Source organism: Passer montanus, unplaced genomic scaffold, assembly GCF_014805655.1.
Source record: "Passer montanus isolate IOZ18808 unplaced genomic scaffold, ASM1480565v1 scaffold159, whole genome shotgun sequence".
Classification (NCBI taxonomy): Eukaryota; Metazoa; Chordata; class Aves; order Passeriformes; family Passeridae; genus Passer; species Passer montanus.
The window spans coordinates 26532-49110 of NW_024363049.1; the positions used below are offsets into that span (position 1 = coordinate 26532).

Genomic DNA, 22579 nt, shown 5'->3' on the forward strand with positions numbered 1-22579 from the left:
GTGTCATGGGCTGCTTATTTGGGAATAACTGCACTGTGAAGGGTGAGGAAAATCCCAGAGCACAAGGGTGAATGTGAAATGTTGGGCTCTGTGCTTCAGGCACAAATTTCAGCTGTGAGGAGGAACCTGGAGACTGCTGACCCATTGCTGTGGGGAGCGAGTAGAAAGAGAAACCTTCCAGTGACAAAACCACATCCTGCTGCATTTGTAGAGTTGGAAATTGTGGAAATAGGAGTATCAGGAGCACAGTGTCATTTTTCTAAGGATGATGCTTGCAGAGGTGTTTTGCAGTGTTTGATGGGCTGTGGGGAAAGCCTTGGGCCCTGGGAACAAGTTGGTGACGGTGGCTGGAGGCTGTTGAATGGGCAGGAGAGGCATTCCCACCTTCCCCTAAGGAAAAGGGGAGAGGAGAAGCAAAACAATAAAAACTGCTTTTTAAACCCATTTTGTAAATTGGGCTGAAGCCGCGGTACGTCCTTGGTAAAGAATCTCTATTATGTCCCATTTCCTGACACAGAACCTTAAAACGCAGGAGTCCATGCACGAACAGCACTTTGTGAACAGGCGCGTTGTTCCCCAGCGTTCCATTATCGCCTCCCTCAGTGGGTCAGCCGCTGTCCCGAGGGAGGCTGGGGGCGTTTCGGGAGATGCCCGGTACCGGGGAGTGTCGCCATCGCTCTGAGAGCCCCGGGCTGTTCGGTGCCCGCCCCTCACTGCCGCTGCCACAAGATGGCGGCCGCCCCGCCGGACTGCGCTTCCCGGCGTGCTCCGCGCCGCCGCGCGAAATGGCCGCCAGCTGCCGCGCGGGACTGCAGCTCCCGGCATGCCGCGCGCCGGCAGGAGGGTGGGGGAAAAGACTACGAGTCCCGGTGTGCCGCGCGCCGCCCCCCCGCCGCCGCTGCGGCCTGCCGCGCGCCTGCCGCCGCCGCTTCCGGGGGAGAAGGGGCGGGGCCCGGCGTTGGCGGAAGTGACGCCAGGTCCGGCGGTGTGTGGCGGAGCGGGGCGGGCCGGGCCGAGCGCGGAGCGGGCGGAGCGGAGCGGGGCCGGTGGGTCCGGTGGGGTCCGGGCGGGTCACGGCGGAGCGGCGGCTCCTCTGCGCACCGCAGGTGCCTGCCGGGGCGCTGCTCCCGCAAGCCGCGGCTCGGCCCCGCGCGGGCGAGGCGGCTCCGTTCGGTAACCTCCAGCGCAGCGCTCGGAGGCGTTTGTATCAGATAGCGCTGGCGTCCCGCGTGGATTTGATTAAGAAATCTGTTTATTGGGCGAGTATAATTATGAGGCGGTTATAATCAGCTGCCTTGATAAGAGCCGTGTGCTAATCTCGATAGATAAGGAGGAGCTGGGCCGGCGCTGCCGACTCGCAGGAGCAGTCACGGCTGATAAACAAGTCATTGACTTCTGGCCGAGCTGCTCTAAAACACCTCCTTTGATCTTCTGCTCCCACAAAAACCATGTTCTTTTTAGGTGCTTAAAGCAAATATCGTAATTTTTTTTTTTTTACTTAATTATTCTCTTTTTCTCTGTGGCGGGTAAGGACCTGTAGTTGCTGCATGGAATTAGGCCTGACCTCACCTCCGGAGAAGGCAGTGGATAATCTTCTTTCGTGACTGGATTTTTAATGCAGACTCTTCAGTCACAAAGCTCTGAATTTTAATGATGGTCGGTCAAGGGCTCTTCATGGCTGTAACTGCGGCGAAATTCAGGGAAATGGGTGAATTAATGGGCCTTAGTGATGCTCTGGAGTAACAAGCTGCACACTGCATACAGAAAACAATTCAGGGTTAACTGAAAGCCTGTTGTTACAGGATTTTTTATTCCTGTCTTCGTTCCTAAGATACAAATCCTATTTTTTATTAGTGTCTTTCCTTATGCGTTTGCACTGTGCTTGCTCCACCACCCCCACTCCACACTAAAATCCCAGAGGAGCTTGGGTCAGAGCCTCAGTGTGTCACCATTGCAGAATTCTCCCTGTTTTCTGATCCTTAGCACTGCCAGTGTTACATTTCCTCTTCTACAGTGAGGAGCTTTGAGCTCCTCTGCTTCCCACCTACTCCCAGATGGAAAATGGGTTATTTTTATTCCCAGCAGCAGTGTAGCCTGGCACTGGGGCTTGTTTCCCGCAGCAGCCTGCTTGGATTGGGACTCTCTGCAAGACTGAAGTGGCGTTTGGCTCTCCCCCTCAGAATTCCCTGACTGAAAAGGTTGTAGCAGTGCTGGTGGAACGAGACTGAGCTTGTCCCCACACGTGAGCACAGAAACTTGCTCTGTGTCTTGAAGTGGAGAAATAGGAAGGTTTATTTGTTCTAGAGGGTTTATTTGTTCTGTTGGAAGCTGCAGAAAATTAAATCAGGAGTGCTGCGAGTGAGGAGCCAGCCTGGGGCTTCCTCAGAGTTCCTGCAGGATAAGTGAGTGTGGGCATGTTTCCTTGTGGGAAAGGCATGAATGGACTGAGGGTTCATCAGATAAACTTCAAATATTCAGGCTGAGCCTGGGTCCTTCTTGAAGATCATCCCCATCATCCTTGGGCAGTGGTGGACAAAGCTGCTTTGGTCTAAGCTGGGCTTTCCTCCCTCCTAAAGCTGGGGCTCCTGTCTGGTGGGAACGCTTCAGAAATGGGAAAGCTGGCCTGTGATTCAACAAATTAACCTTCCAAGCTTTCACACAAACAAGTAGGGTTGGTTTGTTTGGTTTGGGTTGGTTTTTTAAATTATTTTTACTATTCTGGACTTGACTGGGTACAGTCACCTTTGTGTAGAAGCTGCCTGAGCTTCTCACTGCTGAGGCAGTTACTTTCAGGAAAATAATAATATTACTAGCTCACAAAAGAGAAGGTGAAAATACATGCCAGTAAAAAGTGAGGGGAGAAAGAAATACAGTTTTTTAGGCTTTATTTCCTACACTCCAGCCCATGTGTTGGCTTGGGAACAGCTGAAGTGGCTTAAAGCAATTTCAAGCTTGGATTGGGGTGTTAAAAGCAACGTCCTTTCCTGTTTTATGTAAATGCTGCCAATAATGCTCAGCAAGTTTGTTTTGAAAGAACATCAAAAAGAACCTGGTTTCCCTCAGTGGAACACACTGTGGAGTGCAGGCATCTGCTCCCAGTCGTGGCACTTCCCAGGGAGCTGCAGTGACTTCCATGCTGGGGTTTGCCTTTGATTGGGAAATGTGGAACACAGCAAGCCAGGCAGGTTCCTTCTTCTTTGTGCTTTTCTTAATTGGTCGCTCAGATGTGGCAGGTTTTTAGCTGGTATTATCAAGAGTTTTGAACCAAAACTTGCATTAATTCCCTAGATAACAGGACCAACTGGAATGCAAAGAGAAAATGTGAGGTGCTGGGTGATAAACCCTTGTACTCTAATAACAACAAGGCTGTATTTTGATACCCTCCTCTCTGAAGAAGTCACTCCATATGCTGAAAACAAAGTTTTGTTAATGAAATAAAAATATTTCCGCTTGCTGCTGAAACTTCCATTGTGAATTTTAGCATGAGAAAAGCATTTAAATTTGACTTGAGTCATGGGGTTTTTTGGTCAGGTTTTTTTAGGTCTTTTTTATGATGTTGCCTCACTTTGTGTACTGTTTAAAGAAAATTTCTACTACCAGTGTTAGTTTCCAACAAATACTGAGCTTTGCAGTGTTGATCTGTGTATTTGGGCATGGTACAGAAGGACAGCAGTGTTGTGTCACCTCAGAACACACGGATTTCCAGGTGGCCCTGTGCAGGGTCAGTTCCTCGTGGTTTCTGCTCCCTGCAAGGTTTCCCAGCAGGAAAGGGCTGTGAAACCTGGCTCGTGCCATCACACACAACACTTAAAAGTGCTCTGGAAAACAAATTCTCCTTTTGAGTGTTTAAATACTTTCCTACTGGCAAGTTTCCTAGTGTTTTTTCCTGTCACTTTTCATTGGCTGTGGTGCTTGGCTTCGGTAAGGTTCAGTTTGGGAATTTAATTTGTCGCTGGAACTCGCACACAATGGGAGCAGTGCCTGTGATGCTGTTCCTTGTTGTGATCTCAGAGCTCTGCTGTAGTCAGGGCAAGGCTGCCTGGAGCCTCCAAATGCAGGTGCAGCCTCTGTTCCCTTGGGCTGGGCTCGTGCAGGGAATGAGGAACGTGCAGGTGTTGAATGCTGCCCTCCTCAGTTGCAGGTTTGGGATCGGAGTGGCAGCCATGAAGGACCCGAGTCGCAGCAGTACCAGCCCCAGCATCATCAGCGAGGATGTGATCATCAACGGGCACTCCCACGAGGATGACAACCCCTTTGCTGAGTACATGTGGATGGAGAACGAGGAGGAGTTTAACAGGCAGGCAAGTCACTCCCTGCTTTCCATGGCCCGTCTGTCCTTTGCCACTTCCCAGCTGAGGGGACAGAACTGGGGTCTGCCACGGACAGCCCTTTGGAAAGGAAGTTTCAGATGGGCTCTCTGGAGTGATCCTGGGGAACAAGCAGGTCTCCCTTGCTCTGGCAGTAAATGCAGATCTTCTGTAGTCCTGGTGGAAAATACAGGAAGTGCAGCACATTCTAATGCATCCATTAATTAATTCCCTGCTTCTGCAGGAGGGAGGGGAGAACAGAGAGTTGACAGAAGTACGTGGCACTTGGGAAGGGCTGGCCCAGGAGGCATTCGTGTGTGGACATGCTGAGTGCCCCAGTGCTGAGCTGGGGAATTCCAGGTGCACACCTGCCTTGGGAACAGCACTGCTGCTCCACAGGGTGCTGGGTGACAGCTGCTCATTTTAGTACTTGAGTTACAGCTCCCTTCTCCATCTGGTGGGAAGGAAGCCTTACCTTCCTCTGCCACCTCGCCTCTGTCACCCTTTTCTCTCATGCTCTGGAGACTGGGAACAGCCCACCTCTTTCCACACCCCTTTCCCATTCCCAGCTTGCTCTGTACTCTCCATAGCTGCTGCCTGTGCTCCAGCAGCTGTGGCTGTGCTGGGTGCTGAGCTACCAGCATGGGATCCTCAGGGTGCCAGCAGCTCTGAGCTCATTCAGAGTCAGGTTTGCTCACAAAACCTCCGTTCTCTCTTCTCTCATGCATTGTTTCCTGTTTGGTGGCTTTTTCCCTCTGGGAACTGTCCCACAGTTAGCATACAGGGGGTGTAGTTCTCTGGGAAGGAGCCGAGTTGTGCCGTGATTTTTCAGGCACAGATTCCACTGTCAGAGCAGAGGAAAGGTGGATGTGTGAGGGGAGAAGGGTCATGCTCAGACAGACACACTTGGTGCAGCCTGGTCACCTGCTGCTGCAGACACAGTCCTCTGGGAGCCTGAGCAAATTAAACTGGAGCTGGAAAATAAAAACAGGCAGTCCTAATTTCCAGCTATTTGGGGAATTAAATGTTATTTAGTACTGCTAGAGCTGCCGTGGAGGCACCTGTAGGGGTACAGGCCTGTAACCAAGCCCCTGGAGCTGGGCAAGCCCTGTGTAACAGGAGCCTGTGGCTGTGTGCCCATAGCAGGAGGGAGGCAGTGCCTCCTGGAGGTGCCACCCAGGCTGGAGTGCTGTTCTGGGGAATCACTGAGTCAGCCTCCAGTGCTTCTGGAGTGCCTGGGTGGTGGCTGTGACCATGTGGGGATGAGTCCCTGCTCCCCAGAGCACCAGGTGAGTTCATGGGTGTGTTTGCCCCAAGGGCAAGGACCCAGATTGCACAGCATTCCCGATAATCTGATGTTAATGTTTTTGATTTTGTGTTTGTGGTAACTGAATTTCCACTCCGGGATTGAGGAGGTGTTTGATTTCAGAGTGAAGGATAGATGGGAAAACTTGTTCAAGCTTCCACTGAGTGAACTTCTAAATCTGTCCTGAATCAATTTTCCATTCCCTTTCCAGTGTCTGGGCAAGTCCTTCATACTGGCTTCTGTTTCCCTCCTTTCCCCTCTTACACAGTCTGATTCAGGACATGGAAAATTTGTAGGATGATGTCGCTCCAAAGCTCGTTTACTGAACAGCCAAGGAAAACTGCTTTACTCTGTGCACTGCGTGTCAGTTCTGCCTGGATTGGTTTGTCCTGCTCCCAGGACAGCAGGGCAGCATTCCTCACAGCTGCTGGGATCAGGTGGGGTTCCCCAGGAGAGGCTGCTTGTTCCAGGTGACAGGCAGGGGTTATTTTTTCCCCAGGAGTCCCACAGGACACTTTCCTGGGGAGTGTTTCCTGGCTCTGTGTCTTGGCACAGCTCCCTTCCTCATACTTGTAGCGAGCTCAGTCCAGACTAGTTGGTACAGCTGAAATTTTTGCTGGGGACCTACATTTTCCTTCTCCTTCAGGTGATAACAAGCTGCAAACAAAACAGCTGGGGCTGGGGGGTTCTCCTGCCTCTTCCTTTCAGCTGCAGCCCCAGTCCCTTGGACAAAGCACTGATGTCCTTCTTGCTGCATGGACATGGTGCTGGGCTGGGGTGCTGCTGGACAGCTGGGAAGGTCAGCTGGATGGATGCACACACCTGGGAATAAACCCCCCTGGAGCTCACAGTAGATCTGTTGCTGAAGCAGTTTCTTTTCATTGCACAGATTGAAGAGGAGTTGTGGGAAGAAGAATTTATCGAGCGCTGTTTCCAGGAGATGCTGGAAGAGGAGGAGGAGCACGAGTGGTTTATTCCAGCCCGTGATCTCCCACAAACAATGGATCAAATCCAGGACCAGTTCAATGACCTTGTTATCAGTGACAGCTCATCGCTGGAGGATCTGGTGGTAAGCTCAGCTTCTCCTTCTATTTCTAAAGCTCAAGTCTTTGTGTGAGGCTGGGGCTTACTGCTGCTTATGGCAAGAGAAAGTCCTTTCCAGCAGGAAGGAGCCTGTTAAACCCTGCCTGGCTGTGCAGGATAGGTGGGAAGGAGGTGTCTTGATGGGATGTGACCTGTTTGGTGGCTTTCTTCATACCCACGTGGAGCCTTTCCCATGGCACAACTCCAGGAGTGGGTGGGATGTTATGAAAGAAAGGCACTGAGTGGAGGCAGGGCTGGGAAAGGGTCACTGGGTATCAGGACTGACACATTGGGCTGGTCTGAGCCCTGTCCCAGGGCCTGGGAGAACCACAGCAGATCCCTGGAACAATTCTAGGGAAGGAAAGGGCAGCATGCGCTGATTTTCCCTCACAGAATCCACAGTTGCTCGTACAGAGCACAGACCCCACACGATCCTGTCACACAACTGCTCTGAGATTCAGATGCAGACCACAACTTTCCCAAGCTGAAGCAGCTGCAGGCAGCAGTTTCAGCCTCAGTGAGGATCAGAAAAGCCTATGCTCCGTTTCTTTGTGATAAAGAGCTCCTTTTGAAGGTGCTGGTGCACGCCTTGAACTGCAGGACATGGAGCAGCAGCAGCTTGCCAAGGGGCAGGACAGGGTAGTCACAGACAGAGACCTGTAAAAAATCAATACAGTACTCATACACATGAAATTCCCAGAAGTGGCTGAAATTCCTGGAACAAGTCACCTCTTGCTTAAATAAGCAAAATGTAAAAACCTCATGGCACGTTTTAACAGCTCAACTTGAGAAAAGGCTGTTTCAGCATGAGGGGAAGCTGCTGTGTTTGGTGCATGCCTGTGGTTTGCTGCTTATTCCCTGAGCCCTCATCCAGCTGAAACTTCAGGTGGAGCTAAGGAAGATTGGATAACTGGGGGAGTAGCACAGAGGAATGGGCTTTTCTGGGGATAGTGTAAGGCTGCTAAGTGTAAGAAGCCTGTTGTATACCTGATTGTTCCTCTAAATCCATAAACCTTTGCCTCTAATTGTCTTCCAGTTGAAAATGGAAGCTGAAAATAATGATTCACCTTGATTTCTGTTCTTCCCTTCCTCAGGTCAAGAGTAATCTGAATCCAAACGCAAAGGAGTTTGTTCCTGGGGTGAAGTACTTAAACATTTGAGTAGACTGGGCCCTCTTTTGGTGGATGTAGCACAATTTCCACACTGTGAAGCCAGTATTAGAAGATTTAATTGTAAAAGCTCTCTCTTCTTGTCACTGTGTTACACTTATGCATTGCCAAAGTTTTGTTAGTCTTGCATGCTCAATAAAAGTGCTGAGACTGTTATTAAGTAAATCTGTCAAAAGTTTAATGGAAACATAATTGGGCCCTGGCTCTGTGCGAAGGAGGCAGTGAGGTAAGAAGCACCAGTCAAGTTGAGACAAAGTACCACGTTAATAAAACCTTCTGCAGACTCTGACTTTTTAAACAGGACTTGGAATTTGCGGTGAATGGTCTGTTTTTAACTAAAGATGTGTTAACTGGTGCTAGCTTGCACCTGATAATGCCTTAACTTCCAAGTGAAAGTGAGGAGATCTGATTGTTATGCAAATTAGCTAACTTTCCTTTGAGGTATCAGTGTTGTTACTAATGTTAATTTCCCCCCTTACAAAACATCATGATCCTGGGAAGCAGCGTGAGCTTAACGCAAATCTCACAGACCTGTACAGAGTCGTAGATCTCAGCTCCTGAACTAACATCCAGACGATTGGGAGGAAGCAGTTCCCTGTCCTTTGCAGTGTGTGATCATGTCAGAAACCTTCCCTTCCCTGCTGTTCAGGGAGGTGTGAGATCCATCACACTTCCTGCCAAGAACAGGCATCCCACATAGCACTGCCTATGGAGCCCTTAGCATCCAACTTCCCACAGCTGGATTTAACCAGGCAAACCCCAGCGTTAGTGATTTGAGTGGTGCTTTTCCCTTGCTTTGTTTAATCATCACTACACAATAGTCTACAGCACAATGACTTTTTGGGGTTTTTTTTTGATTTTTTGGTTTTGGTTTTTTTTTTTCTTTTAATAAAGCTAGAACAGTTTTGGCTTCTTAAACTTCATATTTGGGTAGGTTAAGCTGCCATACGTGTTCAGTGTGAATAGTGTTTAAGTTGAAAATATTGTAAAAAAATTATATTTTTTCAAAAATATTTAAAAAAATAAATAATAGTAGAACTGAAGTGGTGGCTGTCTCATAACTGGGCATCTGGCACGGGAACTCACTTGGCAGCATGTGGAGGACATGGCTGGCACTGTGGAACCCCATGGCCCTGGATCTTGGCTGAAGCTGGACTCTTCATGCAATCACAGGCTGCTCTGGGTTGGAAGAGATTTCAGAGACCAAGTTCCTTGAGCAGGGATGCCTTCCACTGTTCCAGGCTGCTCCAAGCCTTGTCCAACCTGCCTCGGACACTTCCAGGGATGAGAATTTATTCCTCTCCTCCCATCCGTGCTCTCCCGTCATTCTCCCTGTGGCTGTTCCAGACTGACAGCCCTGGGAGCAGCTGAGGGCTCTCCAGCTGCTGCCCGGGCTTGGCACAGGAGCCCCAGAGCTGGAGTCAAATGCTGCCTGCAGCAGCTTCTCCAGCCCCATCCGCTCTTGCTTCATGGAATATCCTGAGTTGGACCCACAAGGATCAAGCCCAGACCCTGCTCAGGCCAGCCCAGCCTCGCTGTTAGATCTCCTTTTTAAGCTCGGATTAAAGCTGAGGCTGCAGCTCTGCAGGACGGGCAGGGCGAGGCGGGGCCTTCTCGCAGGTGGAAGCATCTGCCTGGGTCAGGAGAGCCTCTCCCTGCTGGGGGGGCTCCGCTGCACCAACCCTGCTGCTGCTGCTCTGCAGAATGATCATGGAGTTACCCAGCCCCGTGCTGGCACTGCCCTCCCTTCCCATGCAGGGCTGGCAGAACTTCTCCAGGACTTCCACTGACCTGGGGCGAGTAGCACCTAAAGGAAAAGGTCAGCAAACAACACACTGCTGATTCTATCTGCAGTGGGAGTTCCACCAGCCAGCCCTGCAGTTTGTCCACAATCTTTGCCGGGCCACCGTCACCTCGGGCTGGTGGCAGCCGAGTGCAGGAGCCAGGGCGTGGAGCCAGCCTGGCCGTGGTGCTCTGCTGGAGCTGGGCTCATCCCTCTCCTGTATCCTGAAGCACTGGGATGTTCACTGGGGAGGAGCTGCCGCTGTCCATGCTGCCCTGCTGGGGCTGGGGTGTGACTGCAGCTCAGGGGGTGGCACCCAGCGCTGAGCAGCACTGGCACTGCCCCCAGGCTCCCTCTCAGTCCTGCTCCAGCCCCAGCGCGTGGGCTGGGGGGACAAGGAAATGGGAGGGGAGCCAGCTGGCCAGAGAGGTGCCACACACAGTGACACCGTGCTTGGCACCAGCACCAGGACAGCAGCCAAAGAGGGGGCTCAGAGCCTGGCTGGTGCTTGGAGGTGGGGAGTGGTTATATTTGCATCCCTTGGGGGTTATTTTAAGTTGGGGTGTTTTTTTTCCCCTCATCTTCACTTTTAACAGATTTTCTCTCCCTGCTCAGGCTTGGGAGTGTGTGTGACAGTGCCACCCCGGGCTCCCCTCATCTTCACTTTTAACAAATTTTCTGACTTCTCTCCCTGCTCAGGCTTGGGAGTGTGTGTGACAGTGCCACCCCGGGCTTCGACAGGGTTGTGCAATGTTGCCTCAGCTCAACTTTGGTGCTAAATCCAGGCTAAGGACTGGCCTGACCCTGCTGTGGTGGGGGTCAGCCACCTCCGTGCCTGCAGCTGAGAGCAGCCCGGTGACATGGGGCAGTGTCACCAGCACAGCCAGGACAGGGCCAGCGCTCCAGAGCTCCCGGGGTAAGAAGGGTTTGCCGAGGGCTTGTGCTGAGTTCCCTCTCCCACAGCCCCGGGTTCAGGCAGAGCCCACCTGGAAGAAATCCAGGTTGTCTCCATGCCTGGCAGCCCAGGAGGAGCATGGTCAAAGGTGCTGACGCCTTTGCAGTGCACAAAGGACGAGGGAACGGTGCAGGAGGCAGCACAGACACTGGCCGGGTGCGTGCACTTGAATATTTTATCATTTTTAATGTATCGTCTTAAGTTAGGCATCCTAAGGCTGGCCTGGACACTGCCCCACGCAGAGCCCGTGCCAACGGCTGGGTCACCGTGCCGGAGCCGAGGGCACAGCGTGGAATCCGTGGCCCCGGGTGGGATTCGGTGGCCCCGGGGCTCTGGCTGGCTCCGATGTGGCTGACGGGCTTCAGCAAGCGCTGGCCAGCTGAAGCTTCGGGTGCAGCGTGGCACGGGGTGGCGGCCCCAGGCTGCACCCCGGAGCCTGGGGTGTCCCCCAGGAGCAGCCCCGCGTTCGAGCCGAGCACCGGCAGCCTTGGCTTTGGCCTTGGTGGGCGCTACCGAACCCCGAGAGCCCCCCAGGAGCTCGGCTCGGCTCCCCCGGCTGCGGCGGGACCTCCCGGAGCCTCCCCGGGCTCAGACCTTGGTGCACACCGAGCCCCCGTCCGCGCCGTCCGGGCCCTGCGCGGCCGCCGTGCCGCTGCCCCCGGGCCGGGCCCGGAACCCGGTGAACACCGGGCAGACGGGCACCTTCCTGAGCCAGCGGCTGCTCCGCACCGCGCCCATGCCGAAGGGGAAGTCGTAGCTCCTCAGGCTGGCGCTGCTCGTGCTGTCCGAGTGCGCCCCGGCCTTCCACTGCACCAGCCCTCGTTCCTCCTCCGTCCCTGCGGGGTGCCCAGTGTCACCCCCGGCCCCGCCACCCCCTCTGGCAGCTCCAAATCAGCACAAATCTGCCCCAGCCCCGCTGCTTCCCCGTGTGCTGCGGTTACCCGGGATGGTGTTGTCCAGGACGAAGGCGATGGTGCCCCCGACGAACATCTCCGTGGTCAGCAGCACCGTCAGGATCTGGTCCAGCTCGGCGACACCTGCGACAGCGTGGGACGGAGCCGCATTTCCCCGCTGCTCCCCCGGCTGGGCGAGCGCCGGGAGATCTGCCCTCCTCTCTCCCCGGACTCCCAAAACTGCGGCCCTTCCTGGCGGGCCCACCTGTGCTAATGGCCCCGGGGTGCGAATCCAGGTAGTTTGGCAGCGTCAGCCCGAAGAACATGGCAAAGCCCAGCACGAAGAGGTTTCGGGAGGAGTTCATGTCCACGAACTGCAGGTTGGAGAGGCCGACGGCCGTGATCATTCCTGCCGGCAGAGAGGCGGCGATGCAGGCGGAGGTGCCCACGCTGGGCCGGGCACCGGGGGCTGCCCCAGCCGCGGGGAGGCTGCGAGGGGCCCCCGCTCCCCCCAAACCCGCCCTGCACCCTTGGGCTCACCAGCCCCCGAGGCTGCGGGGACGTGGCCCGGGGCCGCGTTTGGGGCACACAGTTACCGAACAAGGTGCAGAACATCCCGCCGAGCACGGGGTCGGGCAGGGAGGCGAAGAGCGCCGTGAATTTGCCGATGGTCCCCAGCAGGAGCATGATCCCGGCGCCGTACTGGATCACCCTCCTGCTCCCCACCTGCACAGAGACACCGGCAGCAGGTGACGGAGCCTGCGCCCCCCGGCCGAGCCGGGACCGGCCCCGGTACCTTGGTGATGCCCAGGACGCCGATGTTGGGGCTGGAGGACGTGGAGCCATTGCCGGTTCCCAAGAGCCCCGCGATGATGCAGGAGATGCCCTCGGTGAAAATGCCCCTGGGGAACGAGAGGAACGGGCTGGTGCCCATCCCACTCTCCTGCAGCATCCCTGACCCGTGTCGAGGGATGCCGCGGTGCGAGTGAGGTACCGTGGAGGGGGGAACATCCGGCTGTACCTGTTGATGGCGTGCACAGGGGGCGGGGGCGCTCCTGCCAGCCGGGCACAGGAGTAATAGTCCCCGATGGACTCGATGATGCCCGCCAGCGTTGCACTGAACATGCCCAGCACAGCTGCTGAGGTCACCGTGGGCAGCCCCCACTGGCCTGCGCGGGGGCAGAGCAGGTCAGGGCTGGGGACAGCCAGGAACCCCCAGCCGCTGCTCACCGGTGCCGCTTCGGGCCCCCCGGGTGTTCCCCAGCCCCGGTGGTGCTGCACCAGCTCCCCACATGCCCCGGGGCGAAGGCGTGCCGGGGCCCCAGGGCGCCGCGGGGCTGCCGGGCACTCACAGGGGTAGGGGACGCGGAACCAGGGTGCCACGGACAGGATCTCCCCGCGGGCGTCCGTCCTGGCCTTGTAGCCGTACTCCTCGGGCTGGCTGGGGAAGACTCCGGTGCGGGTCAGCACGTAGCAGATCAGCCACACCAGCATGATGGCCAGGATGATCTGCGGGGCACACACCACACCGGGACCCTCCCGCACCGCCTCTCGCCCGCGCGGGGCTAAACGGGGGAATGCGGGGCCGCCCCAGGATGCTCTCAGCCAGCCCCTACCGGGAACATCTTGAAGATCTGGATGCGGAGCAGGACAAAGCCGTGGCCCCGCCGGTAGCCGGGCAGGCAGATGGCGACCTGCCGCAGGTACTGGGCAAACAGAACAATCAGGAAGATGGTCCTGGGGGAAAGACAGACGGGATCCCTCTGATGCCTCAGTTTAGCTTTTATATTTTTCATGTTCTATGCTGCTTTAGTGTGTGGATCTGAGCTTCATATCAGGGGATGGTGAGCTCTCTGCACAGAGCAGGGAGACAAAACAATTCCTTCTCTAGCTGGGGACCAGGGACAAATGATCCAAATCTCAGGCCCAAGAGCAGAAACAACATGGGCTGAAGAGAGGAAAACAAGAAGGATGGGACTTCGTAATCTGAACCTATAATTAGACAATTAACTCCAATATGCAAATGGAGCAGAACTTATATAAAAAAGTGACAGACCCCATGACCGGTTGTGCATTTTGTGACCATTTTGGTTCACCTGGGGTGCAGCCCTGGCTGGGCTCTTGTGCTGCCCAAGGTGGATCCATTGAGGCCTCCTAATAAATCCCTACTTTATTCTTTGGCTCTGTCCAGCCTCTGTTCTAGGTCAGCCTTCACAAGGTATTCCTCATGCTCCTGACATCCTCCTGGCTCAGTGTCGGACAACCCTGCCCTCCTGTCCCCGTGTCCCCCGTGTCCCCATGCCATACAGCACAGAGATGCCCCAGTGGGAGCCAGCCCGGTCACCAGCCGCCTGGAAAACGGAGAGTCCGATGAGGGACACGGTGGGGGTGACAGTCAGAGGCCCGATGTAGCTGAGCAGTGCCCCGGGGAGCCCCAGCAGCCCGATGACCACTTCCACCAGGCTGGACACTATGATGGCCCCCTGGATCTGCAGAGCACGGAGAGGTGCAAGAGAGAGCATCAGCATCCTGCCAGGGAGTCAGGGTGCCGCGGGGTGCTGCCAGGATGGTTGCGGGGTGCTGCCAGGATGGTGGCAGGGCAGTGGCAGGGCCGTGGCAGGGCAGTGGCAGGGCAGTGGCAGGGTGTACCTCTCGCATGCGGGGCTGCCAGATGTGGGACGTGTTGAGCGGCAGTGACCAGTTGCCGTAGATCTGCTCTGGGGATGAAGGGCGGTGAGGTGGTCCCAGGGGTCGGGGAGCAGCCGGACACTCCCTGCACCCCCCTGCCCTCACCTTCAGGTGGGCATCGCCACTTGTCCAGGGCCAGGATGGACTTGGCGGGGACGAGGAAGGCCAGCGCGCTTGCCTGGAAGAGCGGCAGCCTGCGGGGACAGAGGGATCCTGCGCCCGGGCCCGGGGCTGGGCAGGGGGGCCCGCGGGGCCGGGGCTCTACCTGATGCCCACGGTGGTCTGGATGAGGGTGGTGATGCCCACGCAGGTGAAGATGGTGCCGATGAGGTAGCTGACGGTGAGCTGGTCCTTGCCCACGCACAGGCTCTCGGCCAGCAGGAAGGGGACGGCGATGGTGCCACTGAAGCAGGTCAGGTAATGCTGGGGGGCGAGGGGGGGCTCAGCGGGGCTGGGGGTGCCCCACAACACGGGGAATGGAGATTTGGGGTCTGACACTTTCCAGGCTGTACCTGGAAGCCGAGCAGGATGCAGAGGTACCAGGGGGGCACGTCCTCGATCCTGTAGAGCATGTCCACCTCCGTCCGGGGGGGCCTGGTGCCCGCCCCGGGGTCCTGCTGTGGGGGCACAGCTCAGCCCATCTCACCCTGGGGCTGCTTGCAGGGACGGGCACCCTTCCCCATGGGAGCCCCTGTGCCCGCAGGGATGGGAGGGGTCCCGGCTGGCCGGTCTCCATCTGCAGGTGTGTCCCAGGCTGATTTGGGGTGTGGTGCTGCCCACGGGGTGCCCCGGTACTCACCCTGCCCTCCACAGGCAGCTCCTTCCCGGGGGTGTGCGGGGAGCCCGCGGGGGCCAGAGCCAAGTTCCCATTCTGGCAGTGGGGACGAGGGGGGAGCTGGGTCAGTGTGGACCCAGTGTCCCACGGGAGAGGGGCTGGGCTCTGCTCTGAGGGATGCAGGTGACACCGGGCCACGGCCCAGGGTGTTTCCTGTCAGTCCCACCCGGTGCCCGCTCTGACCCCCAGGAGGAGTCTAGGCTCCTAAACCCACCGATCCCTACGTAGTATTTTGTTCCTGGAAAGTCTGGAGGGGGATCCCCCCTGCAGGTGATGGGAAAGGTGGCACAGCCAGTCCCAGCCACAGCGTTCCAGCGTCTCCCCTCGGTCCCGCGATTCACTGCAGTCCCCAGGCACCCCTGGCCTTTGCCAGCCCCAGCAGAGCATCCTGACCCTGAGCTGGCCATCGCTGGGGTCAGTGTGCCTGGCCACCACCTCCCTCCCCACCGCCCTGGGATGACACCGAGGGAAGGGATGGGGACAGGGACGGCGCCTGCATTCACCTGGGGCTGAGCCAGCTCTCCTGAGCGGGTCCCCATCCTCCGACGTGTCCCTGGCGGCGCTGTCCCTGCTCGGGGGGTTTTATGGCCGTGGGAAGGACTTTAGTCCCCGGCCGGGCGGTGGCGGTGGCGGGGGGAGGCCGGCCATTGGCTGGGGGTTGTGAAACCGGCGAGCGCAGCCCCGGCACGGATCAGCCATTAACTCCTTTAATTGGGGCTGCACCCGCCCGGAGCAGCGCCGCGGTGAAACATTACAGCCCGTGGGTTACAGAGTAATTCCCCGCTCGCCCGGACGGAGTCCACGGCGCTGCTGGCACGGCCGGGCCGGGCCCCGAGCGACAGCGGCGACATCGGTGACAGGCGACACCGGGAAGGCGCGCACCTCCCGGCACGTGTCGGCTCCCGCTGGGGACGAAGTCGGCTCCGAAGGTCGCCGGGGCATTAAGCATTAACCACGCCGGGCTACAGCTCGTTCTGCAGCGCCTTGCGGGGGTCCGGGCGCTCCTTGCGGCCGGCACAGGGTCCCTTGTCGCCGTGGCACAGCAGCTGCCGCAGCGCCGCCGGGCCCCGCCGGTGCGCGCCGTAGATGTGCGCCTCGCCCCGCTCGCCCACGTAGCCGTGGCACAGCTTGGAGAGCCTGCGAGGAGCCGCGGTGTCACCTGGCGGCGAGGGCACGGTGCCAACCCCCCCCACACCCCGACTCACCTGCCCGGCCACGGTCCCCCCGACACCAGCACGCTCAGAGGCTGCTGCCCCGGCAGCCCCGGCCCCGAGAGCCGCTTCTCCCCGTCCAGCTCCAGCACCCCGTAACTGCGGGAGAGGGGAGTTAGAGGGAAAAGGGTAGCTGGGGACACCCCTGTCCCTGGGGACACCCCCGGGGCACTCTGACCCCTGGGGTAGTGCCGTCCTCGGGGACATTCTGACCCCTGGGGACTCGCCTGTAGCTGGGATCACCGTGATCCCAGGGACACCCCCATCCCAGGGACACCCTGCTCACCTCTCCCAGTCCTGTGAGCAGCTCCTCTCCAGCACCTCTATGTAGTCCGACTCCTTCAGAGCCTTCTTGCCCACCTTCCCTTCTGCCTTGCTCAGCTGCTCCTCAATCTGGGGTGAGAAAAGGCAGAATCAGGGCACTGGGGGTGGCAGCCTGTCCATGACCCGCTCCCGAGCGGGACTGGGCTCTGCAGCCCCTTCTGTGCAGCCCCGGCAGCAGAAGAACATCTGGGTCAGAGGGTCCATGAGGAGCCCCAAAACGCTTTTTTGAGGTGCCGAGGGGAATATCCATCAGGGGCGTGCCCCAGAGGAGCAGCAGCATCTCCCCAGGCTGGAGCCTCCCCACAGGGGTTCCCACTGCCGCTTTTGGGATGCCGTGTCCCCGGTCCCCACCTGGAAGGCGATGGCGTGGCAGGCGTCACAGCGCAGGGATTCGGGCATGTGGGGCGAGAGCCGCTCCTCGGGGCTGAGCTGGGGCGCGGGGATGGAGCGGGTCGGGGCGGCGGGGGGGTCCCCGCACGCGTCCTGGGCCCCTGTCCCCCCCAGCAGGCTCAGCACCAGCCACGCTGCCAGCGCCGCCCGCATCCTGCCGCGCTCCGAAAGTGCGGGGAGGAGGCGTGGGGTGGCTATAAACCCCCCCGGCCGGGCTGCAAACCCCGGGGCGGGCTGTAAACCCCCCGGGACCGGCGAGCGGCGCCGAGGCGCGGCCAGCACGCACCTGCATCCGGCTGGGGCGACCCGTCCGAGCCGGGCGTCGCGGCAGGAAGGGGGCTGTGCATGGGCTGTCCCCGAGCGGGTGCCCCCTCAGTCCTGCAACTCAGCCTGATCCCTTCTCCTCAACCTCAGTCCTTCCTGGGATGGTGTGGACTTACAGGGACTGGGTCTGGGTGGGGGATTTGGGGTTCAGAGCTGGGATTTGGGGTTAAGGACTGGGGTTAGAGGCTCATGGTTGTGGTTTGGCGCTCAGGGCTGGGGTTTGGGGTTTAGGGCTCACTGATAACTGCAGAGTCTCCTCCTGCTCCTCTGGACAGGGTGGATATTCCAAGACAGAGAGAAGCACTGCATGTTCCAAGTGCCTAAGCCCCTCGCCTCCCTTTACAGACCACACAAGCACAGGATGAATAAGCAGGTTTAAAGCTGTTTCAGCATTTTTATTACTATTTTGGGGTATCTGTGCTGCAGCCATGGCTGGGGGGACTGGGGGTGTCCAGGCCATCACCCCCTGGGTGAACCAGCTCGGGTCATCCTCGGGATGGGACTGGCAGGACAGGGGGAAGCAGGGCCTCTGTGGTCCCTTTGCTGGCCGGGGCCCACACCTCCATGTCCCCCTAGGGCTGCCAGGCGCTCACAGCGGAAAACACCCTTTTTGTCCCCGTTTCCATGAGAAGCCAGTAAAGTCCAACCAGTGCCCGCTACCCCTCGGCACTTTGCCAGCTCAGCCGTGGGCAGAGAGGCTTTCCCGTGCCAGGGTGGTGCTGACTTTGGGCAAAGCCGGGCCAGGGGAAGGGACATGCCCGCGGATCCATCCCGTCACATGCGGAGCAGCGAGCCCTCGGGCGCGGCAGGGCTGGCGCGGGCCGGGGGCTGCTCGGGGCCGGGGCTGGCCCGCATGCCCGTGGGGATGTAGTACGGGCTCTCCAGGTAGCCGCAGTCGGGACCCCCGGCAGGGGACGACCCCTCGCCCTTGGGAGCGGAGCCGGGGGTCCCGGGGTTGTCGGCAGCCGGCAGCGAGGGGTGCGGCGGCGAGGGGGCGGAGGGCGGCGGCGCCGGGAGCCCCGGGAAGCCGCCGTAGGACGCGTAGGAGGGGGCATAGACCCCCGGGGCCATGAGCACCGGGTTGAAAGGTGCCTGGTAGAGCCCGGTGTGTGATGCCACCGGTGGGACCAGCACCTCCAGGTACTGCCCCGTCTCGGGGTCGTAGAGCGTTTTCATCTGGGGCTGCCGCGGCTGCTCCACGTAGTAGCACTTCCCGCTGCTGGGATCCACGAGCATCCTCCGCTGGGCAGGCACGGCGGTGGGGAAGGGCTTGGGGGGGCTCTGCCTGCTCCTCCCACTCGGCGAGGAGCCATCAGTCCTCCTCAGGAAATGAGGAGCATCCTCCAGGTGGGGCTGGACTGGGGGCTCCACAGCAGCCGAGCCCTCGGGGGGTCGGGGAAGGGGGGGCTCAGGGCTGGGCTTGCCCCAGGGCACTTCCCCACCAGGAAGGGGATAGGCACCGGTTCCCAGCGGAGCGCTGGCTGGGTTGGGGACAAAAGGGGATCCAAAGAAAGAGCCGGCCACGTTGGAGACTGGTGGATGCCCAAGGGAAGTGGGGACTGGGTTGCTGACCAAGGGGGACCCAAAGGATGAGCTGCCTGGGTTGGGGATCAAGGGGTTCCCAAAGGATGCACTGGATGGATTGGAGACCAAGGGGTTCCCAAAGGATGCACTGGATGGATTGGAGACCAAGGGGTTCCCAAAGGACATGCTGGATGGATTGGGCACCAGTGGGGACCCAAAGGATGCACTGGATGGATTGGAGACCAAGGGGTTCCCAAAGGACATGCTGCATGCATTTGGGACCAAGGGGTTCCCAAAGGATGTGCTGCACAGGTTGGGCACCAGAGGGGCCCCAAAAGACTTGTTGGAGCTGGAAACCAAAGGGGTCCCAAATGATGTGCTGGCCAGGCTGGAGGCTGATGGGAAGCCAAAGGATGAGCCGGTCACGTTGGTGACCATGGAGGTCCCAAAAGAGGCACTGGCTGGGTTGGGGGCTGAGTGAGCCCCAAAGGAGGCGCTGGCCGGGCTGGGGACAAAGGGGGTCCCAAAGGATGCACTGCCTGGGTTGGGGACCGAGGACAGCTTTGGCATCTGTGTGGATTTGGGGGCTCTCTCGGGGATTGCCAAGTAGTTGGAGTTCTCCGCCGGGGCAGCAGGCGGGTAGGGCTCTGCAGCCGCCGGCCACTGCGGCGGGTGCTCCCAGGCCTCCCTCTGCTCCGGCAGCCGCCCCGGGGAGCCTTCGCTGCTGTGCCCGGCTCGGAGCGGGGCGGCGGGGCCGGTGCCACCGGCAGAGCCCCCGCTGCCCACCGACACCCGCCGGCCGCCGGGCTGCCGGGCGCTGCTGCCGCCCGGGGCTCCGGCTCGGGGGTCGCGGCTGTCACTGCTGCGGGGCCGCTGCCCCAGCGGCTCCGAACCCTGGGCAGCGGGGAGCGCCCCGCTGCTGCCACGGCCGCGCTCCTCCTCCCCCTCCGCGGGACTGGGCGGCAGGAGAAGGGTCTTCTCTGCCCGCAGCAGCGCGCTGCTCTGAGCCGGGGAGCGCTCCCGGGCCGGCCGGCCCACCAGGACGTGCAGGTGGCTCTCGACGTGCGGCACCCGCTCGGCCCGCGGCGGCACCCGCAGCTCGCTCCGCTCCCGGCGCGGGGGCGACGCCGGCGGCTCCTCCGCGGGGGCCGCTCCCCTCCGCGTGGCCTGGACCCTCGTGATGTTGATGGGGGAGCTGTGCGGGGCCTTTGCGGACCCCTCGGCACACGCCGGGGCTGGCTCTCGGCCGGGGGCTGCCAGCACCTCCTCGCCCGCCGGCTCCGGCGGCGGCTCCCGGCGGACCGAGGTGCAGTGGATGACCAGAGGGGTGGCTGGTGGCGGCTCCCCGCTGCTCGCCGGGGCCACGGTGCCGCGGGAGGCGCCGGCAGTCCCGAACTTGAGGCTGTAGCTGCTCTTCACCAGCTTGCGCACGTCCCGGGGCTGCGGGACGCGCCCCTTCCCCTTCTCCTCTGGCTTGGGGGGCGCGGCCGGCGGGGACCCCCGGGGTGCCGGGATGGTGCCGGGGCTGGGCGGCCGGCGGGGCACTGCTGGTGGCTTCTCCGGCTGGCTCTGCGGCAGCGCCCTCGCCTCCTGCGCCCGGGAGGAGGCGAAGGGGCGGCGCGGCGGGGCGGCGGGGAGCGCCCGGCTCTCGGCCTTGAAGGGGAGGCTTTGGGAATGGATGGGGCCGATGGCTCGCTCCTTCAAGCTGGGCCACGGCCTCGGCGCCCTCGCAAACCGGGGAGCGACATCCAGCACCTTCCCCACCCCGGGCTGGGCCTCGAACAAGGCGCGGGCTCGCTGGTAGCAGATCCTCTCCGACGTGTGCTTCTCCGTGGCCGCGGGCAGCCAGCGGCCCTCCAGCACCTCCTGGTACTTCATCCTCTGGTTGAGCTCGTTGAACGTCTTCCTCAGGTTGCAGACGGTCTCCCTCGTGGCCTCGCTGAGCACCACGCCCTTGGTGGGATGGGTGGTGGTGGCGGAGCTCCCCGCGGCCGCCGTGGGCACCGGCATCCCGCCGCCCCGCAGGTCCTCGGCCGAGAAGCTGCAGTCCGAGCGGGACAGCGAGCTGGACTTGCCCTCCAGACCATCCCCCAGCAGGTCGGTGCCGGCGGAGGACGGCCCCGAGGAGGTCGAGCTGCCCCGCAGCCCCTTCTGCTCCATCTTGATGCGCTGCTCGTACTGCATCTTCTTGGCCAGGACGTTTTTCACCAGGCACGAGGCCGCCCTGGTCCTGTCGGTGCCGGCCTCCAGGGACGCCGCCTTCATGAACTGCTGGTAGTTGAGCCTGAAGTCCTCGCCGACGGCTCTGCCCTTGCTGGGGGGCTCCTTCCTGGCAGGGGGCTGGGGCGCTGGGCCATCCCCCCGGGGGCCAAAGCCCGTCTCCTTCCTCTCCTTCCTCTTCAGCAGGATCTGGCGCTTGGGCACCGTCCTCTTCTTGCCGTGGCCCTTCCTGGCCTCTCCGCTCTCCAGCTCCACGTCCACGCACTCGAACTGCTCCTTGCCCAGCAGCTCCCCGTCCACGCCGGCGAGGAAAGGCCAGCCCACCCTGCCGTGCAGAGCCGTCGCCGCGCCCCGGGGCTCCCCGGCGCCCGCCGGCCACCGCCGCGGCCGCCCGCCGTCCTCCGACAGCGAGTTGGAGAGGCTGGAGGAGGTGTGGGAGCTGCACATGTCGAGGCGAGCTCCGGGGAGCCCCGAGAGGCTGCGGAAAGCCCTGGCCGTCAGCGCCTGCACCTCGCCGTCCACCTCGTCCGAGTCGCTGGGAGCCCCGGCGAGCATCGCCCCGGGCTGCCGGGGCACGGCCGGCTCCCCGCCGGCGGCCGCGGCCGGCACAGGCTGCCGGTCCCCACCGAGGGGACCCATCCTGCCCCCCTGGCCCGGCGCTGGGCTATTCTTAGCCGCGCTGGACAGCTGAGCCCGCTGCGGGCGGGCGAGGGGGCCGGGCGGCGGGGGCACGCCGGGGGCCCCCGCCGGAGCCCAGCGGCCCGGGGCAGCCCGGCCGGGCGATCCCTCCTCGTCCAGGAACTCCAGGCAGTCCTTGAAGGTCTCCGTGCCGTCCGAGCACAGGGCGGAGTGGTAGGAGGACACGGAGGAGCTCGACATGCTCTTGGTGAGGTCGTCGCGGGGCAGCCCCGGGAGGTGTCCGTCCTCCTCCTCTTCCTCCTCCGCGGAGCGCCGGCCGTCCGCAGCCGCGCGGGGACCCTCGCCCTCGGGGGACAGCAGGACCGGGTCCCTCTTCCCGCGGGGCATGGTGGCAGGGAGGAGCCCGGGGGCTTCAGCCGCTGCCGGGGAACCCTGCTCGGGGCTGGGGCCGCTATGCCGGGGCCGCTGGCTCGACCTTCTGGCTCCCTCGCCGTCCCGGCGGCTGGACCCGGCGGCGGCACAGAGCAAGCCCGGGATCACATGGACTCGGCGAGCGCCAGCCGGGACAGCCGATGCCAAGCGCATTGCAGGGATGCCACCGCCGCCCCCAGCCTCGGGGACCTGCCGGGGGGCCGCCGGCTCATCCCTGCCCCTCACCCCGCCCCGCTCTCCCCAGACCGCGGGACACGTCCCAGGGGACCCCATACAACTCCCGGGTGTGATCCCACGGCCTGGGCTGCCCTGGAGCGGGGGAGCCCTGCAGGGGACATCTGGGGATGTCCCAGTGCTGAGGGCACGGCAGGATCCAGAGCTGCAGCTCCATCCCCACCACGGCTCCTTTCCCGGTGCCACTGCCCACCTCGCCACAGCAATGGTGTGCCCACGCTGGGCTTTCCCCTAAACACACCCTGCCCCAAACAGGAGCTGC

General features: G+C 60.6%; 4 protein-coding genes across 7 annotated transcripts; 1 reads left to right on the forward strand and 3 right to left on the reverse strand.

The window, feature by feature from the left end:
* The first annotated feature begins 953 nt into the window (after positions 1-953).
* On the forward strand, positions 954-8908 carry PAIP2 (poly(A) binding protein interacting protein 2). 2 transcript variants are annotated; one of them, XM_039702718.1, is made up of 4 exons: positions 954-1106; positions 4136-4301; positions 6503-6682; positions 7791-8908. In XM_039702718.1, the coding sequence occupies exons 2-4, from the start codon at positions 4164-4166 to the stop codon at positions 7854-7856; spliced, it is 384 nt and encodes a 127-aa protein (XP_039558652.1). In that variant the 5' UTR covers positions 954-1106; positions 4136-4163; the 3' UTR covers positions 7857-8908. The 2 variants fall into 2 exon arrangements, with proteins under 2 accessions (XP_039558652.1, XP_039558654.1); XM_039702720.1 differs by having other exon boundaries at positions 965-1106; positions 4142-4301.
* A 2139-nt stretch (positions 8909-11047) lies between these two features.
* On the reverse strand, positions 11048-15600 carry SLC23A1 (solute carrier family 23 member 1). Of its 3 annotated transcripts, none has more exons than XM_039702742.1 (15): positions 15523-15600; positions 14984-15055; positions 14697-14798; positions 14450-14607; positions 14290-14378; positions 14146-14213; positions 13804-13985; positions 13113-13233; positions 12849-13005; positions 12518-12665; positions 12293-12398; positions 12093-12222; positions 11762-11905; positions 11545-11640; positions 11048-11439 (listed from the first exon to the last, which is right to left on the reverse strand). In XM_039702742.1, exons 1-15 carry the CDS (start codon positions 15556-15558, stop codon positions 11192-11194), a joined length of 1857 nt encoding a protein of 618 aa, XP_039558676.1. In that variant the 5' UTR covers positions 15559-15600; the 3' UTR covers positions 11048-11191. The 3 variants fall into 3 exon arrangements, with proteins under 3 accessions (XP_039558676.1, XP_039558675.1, XP_039558677.1); XM_039702741.1 differs by having other exon boundaries at positions 14697-14801; positions 15523-15595; XM_039702743.1 differs by lacking the exon at positions 14984-15055 and having other exon boundaries at positions 15523-15571.
* A 110-nt stretch (positions 15601-15710) lies between these two features.
* MZB1 (marginal zone B and B1 cell specific protein) lies at positions 15711-17164 on the reverse strand. Its single transcript, XM_039702744.1, has 4 exons — positions 16906-17164; positions 16517-16623; positions 16225-16329; positions 15711-16156 (listed from the first exon to the last, which is right to left on the reverse strand). Exons 1-4 carry the CDS (start codon positions 17095-17097, stop codon positions 15982-15984), a joined length of 579 nt encoding a protein of 192 aa, XP_039558678.1. The 5' UTR covers positions 17098-17164; the 3' UTR covers positions 15711-15981.
* A 473-nt stretch (positions 17165-17637) lies between these two features.
* Positions 17638-22232, reverse strand: PROB1 (proline rich basic protein 1). Its single transcript, XM_039702699.1, has one exon. It carries the CDS (start codon positions 22036-22038, stop codon positions 18043-18045), a length of 3996 nt encoding a protein of 1331 aa, XP_039558633.1. The 5' UTR covers positions 22039-22232; the 3' UTR covers positions 17638-18042.
* Positions 22233-22579: the final 347 nt, after the last annotated feature.

Excerpts from the sequence above, each read along its gene's own strand:
- SLC23A1 (XM_039702741.1), bottom strand. The coding sequence starts at position 15,558 with ATGGGGACCCGCTCAGGAGAGCTGGCTCAGCCCCAG. Across the intron at positions 12,666-12,848 it reads GTTCCGCGTCCCCTACCCCT|GCCAGTGGGGGCTGCCCACG; the intron begins GTGAGTGCCCGG and ends GCCCCCGCGCAG. Across the intron at positions 12,223-12,292 it reads GCGTCCTGGGCATCACCAAG|GTGGGGAGCAGGAGGGTGAT; the intron begins GTACCGGGGCCG and ends GTCTCTGTGCAG.
- MZB1 (XM_039702744.1), bottom strand. The coding sequence starts at position 17,097 with ATGCGGGCGGCGCTGGCAGCGTGGCTGGTGCTGAGCCTGCTGGGGGGG. Across the intron at positions 16,624-16,905 it reads GCCACGCCATCGCCTTCCAG|ATTGAGGAGCAGCTGAGCAA; the intron begins GTGGGGACCGGG and ends TTCTCACCCCAG. Across the intron at positions 16,330-16,516 it reads TGCTCACAGGACTGGGAGAG|TTACGGGGTGCTGGAGCTGG; the intron begins GTGAGCAGGGTG and ends CCTCTCCCGCAG.
- PROB1 (XM_039702699.1), bottom strand. The coding sequence starts at position 22,038 with ATGCCCCGCGGGAAGAGGGACCCGGTCCTGCTGTCCCCCGAGGGCGAG.
- PAIP2 (XM_039702718.1), top strand. The coding sequence starts at position 4,164 with ATGAAGGACCCGAGTCGCAGCAGTACCAGCCCCAGCATCATCAGCGAG. Across the intron at positions 4,302-6,502 it reads AGGAGGAGTTTAACAGGCAG|ATTGAAGAGGAGTTGTGGGA; the intron begins GCAAGTCACTCC and ends TTCATTGCACAG. Across the intron at positions 6,683-7,790 it reads CATCGCTGGAGGATCTGGTG|GTCAAGAGTAATCTGAATCC; the intron begins GTAAGCTCAGCT and ends TCCCTTCCTCAG.